General features: G+C 40.8%; 1 protein-coding gene across 1 annotated transcript; it reads left to right on the top strand.

The window, feature by feature from the left end:
* The first annotated feature begins 33 nt into the window (after positions 1 to 33).
* On the top strand, positions 34 to 7811 carry LOC139660518 (digestive cysteine proteinase 1). The gene is made up of 11 exons (XM_071538689.1): positions 34 to 210; positions 1207 to 1266; positions 1360 to 1452; positions 2179 to 2351; positions 3227 to 3488; positions 3953 to 4148; positions 4366 to 4559; positions 4662 to 4753; positions 6151 to 6312; positions 6956 to 7145; positions 7253 to 7811. The coding sequence occupies exons 1-11, from the start codon at positions 165 to 167 to the stop codon at positions 7438 to 7440; spliced, it is 1656 nt and encodes a 551-aa protein (XP_071394790.1). The 5' UTR covers positions 34 to 164; the 3' UTR covers positions 7441 to 7811.
* Positions 7812 to 18358: the final 10547 nt, after the last annotated feature.

Below are 18358 nucleotides of genomic sequence, written 5' to 3'. Positions count from 1 at the left end.
ACGACGCCAATAACCGTATTTTGCAATGTATTCGATTAGCTTGATTTGTGCTGAAACGCTGGTTGCGGAGTCATGATTGTTTGTCCTGTCTGAGTTTGCTGGTGTGACTGTCTTTCTTTGGGTCGTGTATTTCGACAGGATAACGTTAGTTCACAGTAGCAGCGATGCGGTGCTGGTACATTGCAGCTGTTCTTCTGTGGACTGTGGCAGGTAAGGGACGACGTTCATTTTGGGTCACAAACTTGCAGTTATTTGTAATGCAAGTAGCGTTATAGTGTCGTTTCATGATATCCATGTTTCCTGATGTAGCTAATTGGATGCGGCTGCACCAAACATCAGTTTACCATAATTCTCACCGCATTATAGTTATAGTTGTCTGTTACCAGAACTCAAATAAACCAAATAAACACACTGATAACTGGCAGACTTGGTTCAGCAGGTGACTGTGCTTATCTTAACTGCAAGGAAAATATGTCTGCTATTAGCCTCTAGCTCTCCTGTATGGAGAAGACCTCAAGCCAAACTGTATTAAAAAAAACCTTCAATATAATATTTCCTTGCTTATCGGCTTTGGTAGACACCTCCTAGAATATGACTTATGACCTTTCACGAATGATTAGGATTCACTCTTCAATCCGGCATACACGCAATACACCAAGTAGCACTTATTTCAATAAAATGTCAACATTCTCAACTGCTTCGCCTGTTAATATCCTCCACCAAAATACACCGTGGTGCGTGGTAACGAGCTTTGTGAACCAATCCTAAAAGTTCATTTTTTACCAATATAATGCAGCTTACTGACCCACTTTCATGCCGAACTTACCAGTGACTCGCAGTGATTTGTTAAATGTCTTAAAATGATGTTCTACCATGTCTGTGCGTGTAAAGATGAGAAAGCAATAATAAATTGCCAGTTTTTTTAATGGAGTTTGGCGTAGCTCTCTATTAAAGAGAAAACAGCACGCTGTCAGAGACAACCTGCTTCCATTGACGGCAAATTCATCAGTATCACTAGGAGTACAATTCTAAAGAGATTTGTGTGTATAAGAATGTGGTTACCTTTTGCTTGTTTGCATTCAAAGGAAGAAAATGTAATGGGTTGCAGTCTGTCACACACTACAGAACAAAGTCGTTTTTGTGATGAAGCTGGCAACACTCTCTAACCTCTCCACCCCCACCTCTCCTCTCTTTGTCTGTCTTCAGCCACAGAGGGAAAAGCACTCCCTTCACTTCCAGATTTTGGGAAGGCCTATCATGTCAAAGGTAAACAGTATAGAACCATAGGATAACATGTTTTGTCCCATTTGTCCTCAGAATTTAGCCTCATTATAGGAGCATTTTACATTTCCATTGCAGGAGTGATCTCCCTTCCCTATGCTGAGATCAAGGAGCCATTTGAGGCCTGGTTAGACCTGGCAGGGAAGTCCAGCCGAATAGACTATTACCATGGTAAGAAACCTCTTGACCTATACTACTTCTCCTCTTAACCCTAAGTCTGTGTTTTTCCCTCCTCCTTTCACAATTAGATCAGTGATCTGAAACTTAGAACCTGTTGTGTCAGACCAAATTGACTAGAGCATAACATCACCACTCAGCACCTAAACAGAAGTGAAAATGAATGATTAAGCATTGTGGGGGAACTTTATTCTGTAGACTCATGTTACAAACTCATGTGACTTGGTACTTTTTCAGTCTCCATTTTTAAGCTCCTTTGTGTTGAATCCCAAACTTACTGATAAACCCTGATAGTAAATTGTCTAAACTTACTTTGCTAAAATCAGTGCGGAATGCAAGTCAGTTTCCCAATCCTAACAAGGTAGTTGTGATTGGAAATGGATTATGAGTAAAGAAAGACTTCAATGATCCCTGTGGGGAAATTGGGTTGTTGCAGCAGCAGAGAGAAGGATATAGATAAGAGTAAAACAGGGGGACAAACAAAATACAAGTAAACACAACAGAAGAACACATTGAGAATAAAATAACAGCTAAATAATTGTTGGCAGATCTACAGTTTAGAAGCAGATGTGCAAGTGTGTTCAGCTGTTCACATTATCAGGTATACAGATGAAAGAACATGTACAGAAATGTGTGGCGACATGCAAGTGTACACTGTAATCATCTAAAAAGGAGCCAGTGCTGTGTAACCTTAACATGTGTTACCTTTATCATCAACAGGCCAAGTGTCGACGTACCAGTTGGGGGCAGAGCAGCAGTGGGGCTCCTCATATAAAATCACTCCCGAGACCACAGAGGAAGAGCTGAATGTGATGAAGTGCTTCCAGGTCAACGGAACAAAGAAGGAAACAGTCACACCGCAGGCATCGCTGCCCGATGTGCAGGGTTTCCAGGTGTGTATGTGTTTCAAGGTTCTGCGTGTAGCATTGCTGAAAAGATCGGCAGCCTCTACCGGCCTTTACACTGCATTTTACATTGTGTGCCACCGGGTCAGATTTCTGCTGAAGTGCTTCACAACACATAGAGAGAATTGCTGAATCCAAAAATCCTTGCGGACTTGGCGGCAAGCTCCTGTGAAGCCCAGGAGGGGTGAGGGCTGTACACTGCCAAAATTCATCAAGCCCTCAAGGCCCTCATGCCATCTTCTAGAGTCGGCTACCCTGCAGACTTTACTAGTGAGATGATGAATATGATGATATAAAAGATGTCAGGTGACATCGGCCGTCCCATTTGCACCTTTTATGTAGTCTCGCAGCCCTGCGCCCTTGTGAGCTCTGGTATTCATGCTGAGCACTTGACTCATCATCAGACTGTGTAAAACCATTCCAGAGTCCAGACATTTGGATTCAGCTTTATGGCACAAAACAGAAAGAGAGTGGTTGTTCTTCCCGGTGCAAATGGAGCAAGTAGCAACATCGACTTTACAACAGGAAGCAATGGGGTTTATGGGAAATGTGGTCTTATTTGAGCAACTCTAGCACTAGCAATACCACTGCTGTCAGATAGAGGCTACCAATAGTCTCCACCATGGTCTCATTTGTTTATGGTAATTGTACCAAGGTATCACAATTAATTTAACATATGATATAGTGATGTTTAAAAATGCTAACTTGGTGACATTTGTTTATGTGTACTCAGAAAACCCACAACTTGTGTATGCGTAATCCCACAGAAGCTTGGTCATTATGCCAATATTTTATCTGTCAGAGATTAGTGTGTTCCACTGTTGGGGAAGATTTCACCAAATCAAAATCATTTCCCCCCTTAGTTCCTAAGAATGGAGTACTATGGAGGTTCCCTGTGCGAGGTTTGGCAGAATGTGACCACCGTGGGGAACAAGAAGAACACTTACACACTGTGGGTGACGCGGAAAGAGAGGGGTGCAGACGGCAAGGAAGAGCCCGCCACACCCCTCCATTATGAGATGATGGGCTACAACACGCTGCTGGGGTCCCACTATGACAAATACCTGGTGGACTACAGGGAGTTCAGCACTCATGTGGACCCTAAAGTCTTCTCACTGCCTGAAGGTTTGTGTTCCACTGTAGATTCATGACCAAAGGTTTCCAGGGCAATAAAATGTCACATCGCATACAGCATCTGCACAAGAAAAAAATCTCATCATTTATGTTACAGTAGAACCTCATCCAAACCTCAAATATCTAAACGTACACACCAATCAAGTGGGCATGATGAACAAAATGAGGAGTGATGTTAAAATAGGACATAATTGTTGGGATTTTCTAGTTGATGCATGCAAACTGTTTCATATGTCAGCCTATCTTTGAACCAGTATTACTATTGTATAAGTAGGTGAGGAGGTGGGCATATTATTTCAATATTCATAAGGCTTACAGGTAGCTAAATGGTCAGAGAGAGGACTATTCTTTTATACCTTCCACTACACTATTGATCCACAAATCTGGCTAAACAACTTCAATTTCTGCAGGGGTTCAGATTAGAAAAGGTTTATAACTGTATTCTACATCTGTAGGGATGAGCTGTGGAGGATTTCCTGGTCCAGGAGTGGAACACCACTTGCTGGCCAATCCAATGAAAGACCTTATCCACACTTCGGCATCAGGCCACGCGCAACGCATCTTCAGCCAGTTCAAGGAGAAGTTCCAGCGTCAGTATAGTGATGAGCGGGAGCACGAGAAGAGGGAGCACGCTTTTGTTCATAATCTGCGGTGAGAGGAGCGTGCAGGAGAGTTTTCCTTCACACAACCATGTTTAAGAATTTCAGATCAGCACGGTGGATGAAAGTGTCTTGAATACAGCTGAAATTGGTAGTCAGCGCAAACGAGTGTGGGGAAAATCCATGTAGACAGTGTAGTTCTGAATTGAGAAGGATTTCGGATGCGTTTGACACAGCCCGGTGACTCTGTGACTTTTCCCGTCTGCCAGGTATGTCCACTCTAAGAACAGGGCCGGTCTGTCCTTCACCCTGGCTCTGAACTCGCTGTCAGATCGCACCATGTCTGAGCTGGCCACCATGAGGGGAAGCAGACGAGGCAAGACCCCAAACAGAGGGCTCCCGTTCCCCGCACACCTTTACAGAGGGGTGCAGGCACCAGAGTCCATCGACTGGAGGCTTTACGGTAAGTGTGCAGGATTTAAAGTGCTGAACAGAGAAAAGATGCAGCTGTCTGGCAGGACCCTTACATCATCATCTGGTGACCGTGTTTATCGTTGTTTTGCAGGTGCTGTGACCCCAGTGAAGGACCAGGCCATCTGTGGCTCCTGCTGGAGCTTTGCCACCACTGGAGCAGTAGAGGGCGCTCTCTTCCTGAAGGTGAAAAAGACTAGAATGCAGTTTGCCCCACTGCCACACATCCACATGCCCCATTCCAATGCTTTCAACTGACATCTTTACTTCCTCATGTTCTTTGAAGCCACAGATGTTCAACAAGGCGCTTCATCTGTTGATGCATGTCCATTTGCATTTCAGTTGCTCTCTTATCTAATACTGCCCTCTTTCTAAATATTTAAGAAAGGGTAAGATGATCCTCGTGGGGAAATTGGGTTGTTGCAGCAGCAAAATAATAGGATACAGCAAAGTAAAATAGAGTATAGATACAATAAAGGGCATGACAATTGCAACACGTTAAAACACATTGAATGGAAATGTATGAATGAAAAGTATGGAGGGGGGGGCACAATACCAAAAAATTAACTACATGCAGCAGCATATTATAAAAAAAATATTAAGGCAAGCAAGTCATACTAGACAATCGTTTCTATTAAAGCTGTAATGAGATGTTTTTGAAAAATATTGATCTATTTATCAAGATGTAAAGACACTATTATTGTGGATCGAGCCTGGTTGAAAATTTTGCATGCAATGTTTATAAGAGTAGTGCATATTCAGTCAACTTATTCAAATCATTTCAGCCCAAATATACAATATTTGCTGTTCAGGTGAAGCGTAGTTCATGTCCCATCTGTTCCAGCTTCCATTTAAGCTCAAGCAAAACATCCTTGTGAGTGATTGGAGAAGTCTCCCCCTGCAAAGTAGGGGAGGCTCCACGAACTGGTTCATTTTAATAGACTTTCAGTCACGTTACGATGCACTTTGACAGTGGGAAGTGAATAAATGTGAGCCTTGGCCTGCCTCCATCCCATAGATGCCTAGCTCAAAGGTATTCATTTCTCTATGTTGCCAAGCAACGTGATCCAAGCGTAGGACAGGTTTATTATGGGGTTTAATGGCACCCCAGTGAAGTGCATCCCCATCCCGACAGGCAGGTTCATAAACAGCCGTTCCCCAAGGGCCAATCCTATATAGTTTTTTTTCCCCTCTGTGACCTCACAGCGTCTGCCTAGCAACCCGTAGGTAACAGCTGGTGTAGAAAGGTTCATTACAAAGCAGTCAGACTTTGTGGTTCACTCTGTTCCCATCTCACAGTGTGTCTGTTTTGCTCTCTAGTTGCCTGTTTTTTTGGGGGGTTTTTCTACGGCCTTCTGTCATATTTTTTTTCTTTTAAAATACCCTGTTTCTATTTTACCTGGTCCAGCCTTTTATGTCCCAGTTTGCCTTTTTTGGGACTTTGAGGGCTTATGCATTGTCATAAGATGGTGAAATCAACTGTATTTAGTTTGTGGGGGAAGTGAGTGTGTAGCTCTTGTTGTGCACGACGGGCTGTTAATCTGTGTGTCGAGTGTGATCAAGGTTTGGTCTTCCTCCTGCAGACGGGCTCCCTGCAGGTCCTGTCTCAGCAGATGCTGGTGGACTGTTCCTGGGGTTTCGGCAACAACGGCTGTGATGGGGGAGAGGAGTGGAGAGCCTACGAGTGGATCATGAAACATGGAGGCATCGCCACAACGGAAACCTATGGAGCCTACATGGGAATGGTGAGATGATTCCACCAGTCACAACTAAAGTGACCTCTAATCTTACAACATGATTGACAGCACTGTATTAAAACCAATTCTGGTGCTTTTTAAAGGATAGTAGGAAAGTCCTTGGTTGACACATTGAAAATGCTTTTACAGACTGGGTTCTCTATATTTTAGAGATAGTGAATGATGAATTTTAACTTTGGAGAATTGTCATAAAGTAAGGCTAGGATAAAGACCCTCTGAGTTCACTTGACATATTTCCCCAAAGCAGATCCATTTGTACCTGTATAGCAAGGCTCACAAATTCTCCTGGAAATGATTCCAACTGTCTCTGCCTAGTGTTGACTAGATAAACACATTGAGGTTTCTTTGACACATTTTCCCCCTAGTACAATCCTTATCTTCAAGTTTACAGTCAACCTAAACAATGGCAGAATATAGATTGAAGACTCCAGTCAGTGTATAAAGCTTTCTTAAATATATTTTACTGAGATTTCCACTTCTATTAGAGAATTGCAACAATAAAAGTTGTGTTTGTATTTCTCAAGATAATGTAGTAATAATTTTCTGTAGTTTGTTAACCTCTTACAGCTATGAACTCTTAGGTTCCAGTTCAGCGTACATGTTTTAAATTTGTATTTCCCTGTCCAAACAGAACGGACTGTGCCATGTGAATGCATCCCAGCTCACTGCGCGCATCCAGAGCTACACTAATGTCACATCAGGCGATGCAGAGGCCCTCAAGTTGGCACTCTTTAAAAACGGACCGGTGGCAGTCAGTATTGACGCTTCACATCGATCATTTGTCTTCTACACCAATGGCGTCTACTATGAACCTGCTTGTGGTGAGTTTTGCCTGCACAGGCACACATGCTTTGACTCCATCTTTTTTTGGTTACAGTAACAGTTGCCTTTCTCGCCCGTAACACTGAATGGTCCTTGTGTTTTGCAGGTAATACCACTGATGCCTTGGACCATGCTGTGCTTGCAGTGGGCTATGGCACCCTGCTTGGGCAGCCGTACTGGTTGGTAAAGAACTCATGGTCCACCTACTGGGGCAATGACGGATACATCCTCATGTCTATGAAGGATAACAACTGTGGCGTCGCCACTGATGCTACATACGTTACATTGGGATAGATGTGTGTCCTCTATGATTTTCAAGCTGTTCAGTTTCTGTTAATGCCACTATGAGAGTGCCTGAAGTGAATAATTGTTGGTAGATGTGTGCGAGAGGTGTGGATATTGTTTCAAGATGAGCTGCCTGAGGTGGGGTTATTGTGGTAAATTGTCAGTTGAGTGAATGAGATGCTGCACAACTGATTAAGTAGGCTTTTCAAGCATGGTTTTGGACACTTATTGCTGGTAGCACATGGGCACGGTGCCTTAATTTTCTTTGTACAAAGTACATTTTGTGACACGTCCTCTCATTCTTGTTTTTAAACATGTGACGCATTCAAATGCACTGTGCTGGAATCATTGCAATAAAGCTTGGAAGGTTTTTTATTGGACTTGTTTGGCATCATGAATATGAAATCTGTCTCCCTACATCAGTGAAAATATATCCAGTCAATTCTCAAAATTGGAATTACGGAGTAATCTCCTAAGAAAAGCACAAGAGTATAGAAAGACCTGTTTCCTTATTTATATGAGTGTTTACCTGCATCTGGTAAAACACTTGGCTGTTCATTTTCCTTGGCAGCAGAACTGAATTGTGTGTGTGTGTGTGTTAAAAAATAAAGAAATTATGTATTAATTACTATGGCCTTAGATAAAAACAAAAAGTGCACATTATAGCTTACAGTCCTTAATGCTAGTAGTTGGTGACCAACCAACATTTGTTACTACGCCCTAATCAAAGCAGTCTAAAACCGGGCCAGCTCCATGGTGCTGAAAGGGCGCACAGTACTGTATGTAGACTTGTTGCTGGCCTGGTTTTAGACTGCTTTGATTAGGGGACAGTAACAGATGCTGGTTGGTCTACTAGTGTTAATATGTGAGTGTTCTTCAGGACTGTAAGCTATAATGTGCACTGTTTGTTTTTATTAAAAGCCATAGTAGGCTAATTAATACATAATGTATTTAATTTTAAACACACACACACAGATCAAGACATTTTTCTATGGTAATTCAGCCAATTTGCCATTACAGCCATTACATTAAAATAGACAGAAAAATAGCATAGGTCCATGATGCATATTCATAATTGAAACAAAATGAATATAGAAAAGACACCATTTTTCAGAGGTGATCATGGAGAGATGAGATCACACAGCTATTGTCTGGACTATACAGACCATCAGCATTACTGTTGAAGCCTGCATCTACAGCAAATCTAATAAATAATGTAGCCTGAAAACGCCATACTTCAAAACTTCATCTTTGGAATAAAAACAACACAACCAAATCAGTGTCTTGTGTATTTATTTCTAAAAAAAAACCCCAATATATACAGAGGAAACGGAGGCGCAGTCATTACACTATTATATTAAATATTACATGCTCATCACCCAAAGTGCTTGAGTAGCAAAACGGCAAAAATGACTGGAATTAAATGATTAACAGTAACGAACTATAAGTATAAGCATGGCAGGATTGTTCGTCGTGAATTTACTGCATGGAATTCCTGGAATGCACTTTTACGCACAGACTCAACTTTCCTATTGCCTCTAGTACAGTTATTATGATGTGTTTATGTCCATGTTCATTGCATGCACACCGTTTAACCTGGTTTGGACATAAACAACAAGCATCATCATGGGCCAGAAAGAAAAATCAGACTCGTTCGCTGCTTACTAACAGTGCCACAGCAGCCACTGTATCATTACGCACAGCCATTACGCACCACTATATTGTGAGCCATAATACCTTATTGATTGATCACACCTGATTAGGTCTAATTTATGATCCGATATGCGTTATTCTTATTTCCACATTACTGTACAATTTGGTGACATTACGCACCAGCCATTACGCACCACTATATTGTGAGCCATAATAGCTTATTGATTGATCACACATGATTAGGTCTAATTTATGATCCGATATGCGTTATTCTTATTTCCACATTACTGTACAATTTGGTGACATTATGTAAAGCTGTTTACTCGCGCTAGAATAAAAATCCTGCTTGGAGAAAAAATTATAAGGAGGGAGACGAACTTGCTAGAGCTATTGCAGCAGGGATGGGAAGGTGAGGTTATTCCAGACAGGACTTTCGATTAGTAAAATGGTCTTTGCGCATATTTTCTATCAGAAATATAGTTTACTAGTATTATTATTTGATTACACAGTGCCCCGCTCTTGCCCCCAGTTCTGTGTCTCGCTCTCCATGCCTCCATGGAGCTGAAAGGGCGCACAGCGTTGTATGCGGACTTGTAGCGCAGCGGCTATATACTTCTCAGTACTACCAAACATAATGATCTCGTTCCCACGCGTTACTAAGTCGTGGCCACGACATAAAAGATCTCGTTCCCACGCGTTATTAAGTCCATTAGGATCCCGTTCCCACGTGTTACCAAGTCGTGGCCACGTATTATTTCATTAACATGAGATGTCACCAGAGGGGCTCCGTATGAAACAGATCTTTTATCCCTCATTTATAGATTGCCACCTGCGCAGGTGATGCCACATGCATCACCTGCGCAGGGAACTACTGGGACTACCACTGCTACCACAGGCCTAGCAGTGGTAGTCCCAGTAGTTCCCATTGCAGATACCACTGCTAGGCCTGTACTGCTGCAGCAGTTGTAGTAGTAGCAGTAGCAGCAGCAGCAGCAGCAGCAGTGTTGTTGCTTGCCACTACTGACTAATACCACGCGGCTTAAAAGTACTGATGCAGCAGCAGGAGCAGCAGCGGCAGCAGCCACCACATTCCCTCCCTGGTGCAGCCCCTGGTAAAGCTCTTACTGTGGACTTTGACAAGGGCCTACAACCCGATAAAATAAGATAGCACTTTATTAATCCCTTTACGATTATAATGAATCCCATTGGGATTAAGGGGGATTAATAAAAACTAGGTCGCAGGGAGACGAACGAGATCGATGGTAACTCTCAAGTCTCTTGTGCCGGCTTTTTTTTTAGTTTTTATATTTTTTTTCTAGTTATTTTTTATAGTTTGGACTATATGGCGGGTTTGCGTTTCTTTGTACCAAACACCAGCTCTTCAACAAACCGGGTCTCTTGTACCAGCAGTTCTTCTAACGCCACCGGTAACCGCCAGACCGCACCGTGGGAGCGGCGGTCAGGTTGGCGCGAACCGTCTCAGTCGCGACCGCCAGACAACCTTTGGTAGGCTTCTGGCTGGCAGACTAGCTACAGCGGGAGGCGACCCGCGTCTGTATCCAACCACCTCCCTTTCAACGAACCGACTGTCGCTAACCGCCACACCGCCCCTTTGGAGCGGCTGGCAGTTCAGCTTCAGCGGGACGCGAAGCCTCTGCGTACCAACCACCAGCTCTTCAACGAACCGCGTTCGCTAGCTGCCACGCCTGCTGGTCCACACTATCAAAATTAACTAGAAGAAAATATACAAACTAAAGAGAAAGTTTGCAAGCACGCCGATCAAGCGACCAATAGCTACATGCTCTGAAATGAGGAGCGTGTAAAAAGGTTCCCAGAGAGAGCCTCTTGCCACGGTCCAGGCAATAGCTTTACCAGCGCCCAGGGGGAGCGTGACGTGAGCTTCTCACTGCAACCTTGGCCTTTTATTCCCTGGGCTGCTGCGACCAATGACATCAGAATTCTGATTGGATCTCTGATTGGTAGAGAGTTCAGCTCCATCCAATGATGTCATAATCGGTTAGAACGTTGAAGCGAAGCCGTGTTCTGACTGGTTCCGATTGAATGCCAAAAATTAGTTTGCATTATTTGAACTTATATTTAGCTTTATTTATATTTGGCGTAAGCTTGTAGATGCATGGATTTAAAGTTAAACTTTTCAAGACGAATGTATGTAAAATAAGTCACAATTTATGTGCAATTGGATGTCACTGTGGAGGACCAGAACTGTCATTTTAAGAAATGAATGAATGAATGAATGAATGAATGAATGAATGAATGCTATAACAAATCAGGGAATAAATGAATGAATGAATGAATTACTACATGCAATAACAAATAAAGTAATAAATGAATGAATGAATGAATAAATAGATAAATAAATGCAATAACAAATGAAGGGATAAATAAATAAATTAATGAATGAATCAATAAATGGTCAAATAAATATGGGAATGGGAATAAGGGAATATTTATAGAAATGCATAAATTAATACATAAGAAATCAATAAATTAATAAATATCTCACATTTTTTATTTATTTATTTATTCATTTATTTATTGCTGCACATTCAATTTCCATTTCCTCAAGCATATGGTAATGAGGGGAGTCAGTGGGCGTGGTAATGTGTGATTAGGCATTAGTAATCGAACTAGCATTATAGAACCAGAACCCGCCCCAACAGGCTGTTGCAGCGGTTGCAACTATCAAAGAATGGCGGCTATGTGCCAAATCGCTTGCTTTTGCTTGTCTGAATGCAGTCATTACTACAGCTACAATGCAACAACTTGGGAGTCTTGGCGGGAGAGCGACCACTATTGGATGATCCATGTCAGGGAGCAGTGATCGATTGCACTTGCGTTGCTGTCACATGCTCTCTTGCTCATTAGCATATGCCTGAGGAAATGGGAAAGGAAATCGAATGTCCCAAGAAATAAATGAATGAATGAATGAATGAAGAGAGAGAGAGCAAAATATAAACTATAATATCATCTAGGAATATTATAGTGATTCCACAGGAGATTCAAAAATCCCATAAAATACAATGAGTTTATATAGTCACACCACTGAGCACCAGAGATGCACTGTAACTCCCTATAGGAACATCAGTGGAATAATAACCTAAAGCCTAATGTTTTTCATTAGGAAAATTAGGTTGCTATTCATCATATTGAGCTACAGTATATCATTATTTAATTTGCACGAATCTAATCAGTACTATGCACAGGCAACTGTCTATTTTCGAGAAACAGCCTGCTTGTTGTAGAAAGGCTCTCTGCTGCCACTTGCTGTTAGAATAGAAACAGAGTGGAGTTTCAACCGCAGTTCTAAAGCTAAATGGTAATTAATGGTAATATGCAGCTATGTCTGGCAGCTTTGTGTAGGAGATTGGTGAAATTTACACAAAATCAGATATATAAACATAATATTTTGAACTACCAGGGACTACTTTCCCTCTTTCCATATGAAGTGAAGTGGTGGGTGATGGGAGGCTGCGTACAGATAAAAAAAATCACTGTGTAGCAGATGAACATGTAGTTGCTCACCTGAAATAGTTCCTAAAATAAACCCGGCTATTGGTTATATTGAGTTTATTAATTTCATTTATATGTTTGAATGCAAAGGCCATATAATAAAAACATTAAAAACGTGTTACTAAAAGGTTGGTCTTCTTACCTTGGATAATGCTAGTCGCCTACCATCACTCAACATAGTGTATGCTAAAGTGTTAGCATGGAGCAGTGAATGATCTACCGGGGACACATAGATGAGCTTTGTGTCTATGTTCTCATCACTTAACAGGTAAGTTGAGTAACAGACCAGCCTCCCAAAACCCTGGTGTATTCCTTTAAAAAAAATAATAATTCTAATTCTAAATCTATAAAAGTAATTCTATAATGGACTTTAGAAGGACACAGCAAAACTTGATATCACAGCAAATATTATGCAGTTATTATATATGTCAAAACTATTTAGCATACCACAGAAAATCCTACACTAACACTAGAGGAGGCAAAAAAAACTCCAAGTACAATAAGGTCACTATAAACTATTGAATACCAGACACTATGAAATCATTTAGGATTATTCTGGGAATATTATAGTGGTTTTTGATTAGGCTTACGTTTTCCTCTAACCAGCTCCTCTTCGTTGATTGACCAACCCAAGGCTTGCTGGAGTGTCAGGTCCAGAGTGGAGGGAGGGAGGAGGCTGTTTGGATTGAGACGCAGCCTTGTCTAGTTATTGTCCCCCACCAAAGGGGGACTATGGATCGGTCTCTGTCCATTAGTTTGTTTGTTTGTTAGTTTGTTAGTCACACTGTAACGTTTACTTTGTGTTGCTAGGGGGCGGCATTGACAATGAATGGGGACTCAGTGGTAAAGCAGGTCATACAGTTAAAGTTATCATACAATATGGGGGACAATGAATGGGGACTCAGTGGTAAAGCAATACAGTTAATGTTATCATAGGTAACATAATAGTCTACACACGCTACACACTTGGAGACATCAGACTGGGTTGATGTGTTGAAGTGAGAGTCAATGGAGAATTTTTGGTCAAACCTCTAACCACAAGACACTGTAGTTATTGTACAGTTGTTGGACTGTTGTACTGTTATTGCATCATCACTGCACTACCACTGTGCCGTCAGTGTTGACTACTTATATCATATTACCACTTACCTACTGTGCAATACCATATATCACTTATCATTTAGCATTTATATTATTCATAACACTCACGCTCCTGGTGTTGTATGTTATATTGTATATTGTGTTATAAATTGTATTGTAGTGTACATTGTGTAATGTACGGATTGTATTTATTGCATATTGTAGTTCTTATATTTTATACTGTATTGAGTAAAAACAGGACAATTACAGTTACTACATTTCAAGATATAACTTTAAGCCTAATTCTGAGGAGAGTAGGCAACAGAAATATATGGTCAATCTGTCTTTTCATTGTCCCATATGAAAATGCTTATACAATTTCACTCATATTTCAAGTACACTCAGCAATCACTGACTGACCCAAGGGTGGAACTACATCACTGGTGTGGGACAACATGTCTAGGGGAGACCGGGGGCAATTGTAACAATTTTTGGTTTTGATGTCATTACTCAAAAACCTCTTGAACTATTTGGATACAATTTTTGTGTATGTAACTTGTATCTGTGTTCTACTTGTTAACAGTCATCAAATGTTTTTACAAGCAATGTTAGAGTCACAATATTGATTGAAACACTAGAAGTCAAATGTTACATCTGCCCCCACGTGCAGGGGCGATTGTAACAGCATATGGGGCAATTGTAACAACACACGTAATACCTTCATATAAATACCAAGGACCACAATAAACTCCCAAGAATATAGATATAGTTAAAACAATTCAATATTCACTGAACAATTAATTCCAGTTTAATTAAAACAGTATAATTAATCATATAATTATACAAATATAAAACACACGCACAAAAAAAGGGTTTCCCCCTCATCAACATTAAAAAGTCAGTGTAGCTGACAACAAAATGAAGTGAGTCACAAACCATTTGACCAAAAACATCTCAACTTGATAATCCATAGAATTGACAATGCTCCCAACCTGCTAAATTTATCTCTAGAAAAGAATGCAGAAAAACTATGATTAGGATGCCAGGATCTAGTTACAATGAAGGTTTTGAATCTGAGTTTCAATACTAGGCTGCTATTACAAACCAAAAATAGTAGTTGAAAAATATGTTGATTTTCAGCCAATATGGCAGTATTTAAAGTTAAGACAACTTCTGATTCATAGACATTGAAGATTTTGAAAGCATGAGAAATTGGCTCTTGACGGGAATTGGACCCGGGTCCCCAGATTGAGAGGCAAACGACTTAACCACTGGACTATGCCACAAAATATATAAAAAATAGAGTACAGACATTTAAATTGAACACAAAACACCTTTCTTAAATAATTAGGAAAAAAAAGCATCTATTTTGATGTATTTTGATTAAGCCGGACACCATTTTGATGGTGTCGGGGTCAGTTGTAACACAGCGTTACAATTGCCCCCAACCATACCACCCATGACACAAGCTACCCTGCTATCTACAAACAACGAAGCTAACATTTGACAAAGATATCGAATGTTAGCCAACAGAATGGTCATGGTCAAAACTAGACAGATTTAAATTCCTAGACATTAAAGGTTAAGACAGTATGAGGAAAATACTGTAGATGAAAAAAATTACTTTCATACCTCAAAAATTATTCTTGGCAGAAAAACTTTGACAAGTATGAGACATCAGTTTGTCCTTTGGCAGGCAGAGAGGGATCATCACAGACCATGTGCAGAATGAGTTTCATGGTTCTGTCTCGTTTCTGATTGGTGCAATTTGAGATGTTACAATTGCCCCCGGTCTCCCTATTTGCTTGTTCTCAATGAAACAATGGCTCCTCTGTGCTCAGTTCATCCAGCCGGTCAGCACAGCGCTGCAGGCTGTTCAGTCAGTATAAATAAATTGAATTGAAATGCTGAAATAAAATAAATATAGCCTACATATGTATTACAAAAAAACAGATAACAAAAATTTCTTGTTTTCATTATTGGATGTTTGCCAAAAATAAAATCTTCTTTTCTGTTAAATGTGCTATGAAAGTCAACCTTGTCCACTTTCTTCTTGCTCCTACACAACAACTATATTAAGAAAATATATTTATAAAGATGAATTTTATGACCAGGTACCAGCCAGCCAGAATAAAAAAAAATAGGACTTCAGGTCAGAGCTTTGAAGTGAAATCCCATATTGACGAACAAGAGTTTAAACATTTTTGAACAGACCAACAGCAAAAGTGAAAAATGTATTTAAAGAGGTATGTATAGTGAATGAAAATACAATTGCTTTTATGTCAAAATTCCAATCAGCATATATCAATCAACTGTCATATAAGTCAGCCTGAATAAGCCTCTACTGAAATGCCCACTGCTTGTCATCTATGTTGGGCTGTCGAAGCTCACAAACACTCAAACATCAAACTTGTATGAGACAATTTAGAAGGATGACTACTATCTTATAAAAGTCCATTATAAACTATATCAGCAGAATTGTAGATATAGTTATAGATATATGCTATAAAGACATAGATTTGTACATAACTATTGTCTTTTATATGTGTGTGATGTATTGATAACACCAAAACCCTCAAAAAATCCAAACATCAGGAGTCTTCTTGCCTGCCCCTCCCTGCTGTGGGTGCTCGTGACGTCACTGATGCTTGGTCCTGGGTTTGGGTGTTTGGGTGACAGAGAGAGAGAAGCTGCGTCAAGTCAGCCAGTGTTAGCCAAGATAAGAGGAGAAAGTAAGGCAATGTTGCCTTCAAAATAAAAGCACGAATGTGTCAATTGTGGGAAAACTATTAAGTTTTGGGGTATACAGATAAAAATCGTATGAAAATAGGCTGGACTCTGTAAACCATCTGGTTCAATATGGAGTGAGTCTAACGAAATAGAATAAAATATAATAATGTATATAGTGCATTGTGGTATTTCCTGATGTACCTAGCTATGGCATCTTGCATAGCCACTGGAGCTTATATTCTATTCTATTCTATTCTATTCTAATTATTATAATAGTAAGATAATAATAATCCTTATAATTCTTTGGTTTTTTTTTTTTTGCAATCATATATAAACTACACAGTATGTGCCACATCTTGCATATGCCCATATGGTTATGAATAGCCTACATGCAGTGAAAATGACATTTTGGGGTAACAAAACAATCGTATTTTCATTTAGCCTACTACAGATTCCACCTTCAATATATAGGCCTATTCTTTATTTTCACCTTGATATTTCCTATTAGCCTACTGAAAAACCTTGTAACCTTCACCAATAAGACTTTTATTCTGAAGGTTGTGGCCAGAAGTCCTGTTATTTTTATTCTAGCTAGCTTGACACTGGTGAGGGAGGCTACAGGGAGAGTGAGAGAGGAAAAGAGAGAGCTACAGAGAGATGGCTGTAGGGAAGGAGGAGTGGACCGGGTCAGGAGCGACTTTAGGAAGAAATCTAAGGTGACCTTGAACATCCGGAGCTGTCACCGCGGCGGAGAGTCCAGACCGGAGAAACATTAAACCGCTCCGCCGGGCCTGCAGGAAGACCAGCCGCTGTCTCACATAGAGGATTTTCATCCGCGCAGCCGGGGGAAATTCACCGATATCTGCCAATTCCCTCATTGACCCTAATACTGAACTGTACCCAACTCGGTTTTGGATTTCCTTTTGGACATCTTGACAAAGAAAACAGCTCGGATCCGTCACTGTTGTGAGTGAGTACGGCCCTACCTTTGCGCTCAAACAAATATGTGATTTCATGCCGATGTCATGCAACGTAAAGTCAGCTGATCATGTCCTTTGTGTTTATTGTGCTACTGAAAGGACACGATCGGTGAAAACCCAGAGCCGCCGCATCCGTGACGCGACGTGCTGATGTCGACAAAGCCACACCCTCACATACAAATCCACTGTTTATTTGCTTGCATGAATGCAGCATGGCCTATTTACTGTGGATACCACCACCACCACCATCATCATATTCATTGTTATCAGCCAGCCTCTATTGTAGAACGAATGTCATGTTTTTTGCAATAGAGCATCCAGTAGTAAAGGTGCAAGGTGTTAGTTTGGTTCCCACAGTGGGGTCCAGGGCCTATAGGGGTCCCATAGGGATACTATTAGTATCATTTCTTTCCCTATAAGTTACTATAATGAAAGAATGTAAAATAACAGCCACTTAGATCTCAGGTTTCACTCTTCCCAGTGTTAGCTTCCCATCTATGATTCTGTAATTCTTTTCTAAATCATCTAACAACACAAGTCTTCTCAGATGTGGGGCCCCAGGGACAAAATTGTATCAAATAGGGCTCTATTGGGTCTAATGTGGATCTATTTTGAGGGCCTGGTTTGGTTTAAATCACTAGTCCTTTCTATTCAACAGTGCCGTCCATAGTTTTTGAGAAGGAGAGACTTTTGTGTTTGCATCATCTAGTAGCCTATGTCTGGCCTTGATTATTTAGCTGTATTGTGTTAAGGTAGAGGAGAGGACAGTGATTCGGGAGTGTGAAGATGTGTGACTTTTACTCCCAACTCTGCATAGCCAGGTTTGCAAATAGAAGCCAGAATCATGCTTCATCTTTCATCCACAGATTATTTATCATTCTGGTCTTTGAACTGGGTTTTAAAAGCCAAATTAATTTCCTACTGTACACTAGTGCAGCGGTGCTGAGAGTTTG

This window comes from Centroberyx affinis, unplaced genomic scaffold (assembly GCF_046629955.1).
Source record: "Centroberyx affinis isolate AG114_WGS23_722 - 3 ecotype Tasmania unplaced genomic scaffold, CSIRO-AGI_Caff_v1 ptg003327l_1, whole genome shotgun sequence".
Lineage (NCBI taxonomy): Eukaryota > Metazoa > Chordata > Actinopteri > Beryciformes > Berycidae > Centroberyx > Centroberyx affinis.
This window is presented reverse-complemented; position numbering and strand designations above follow the sequence as displayed.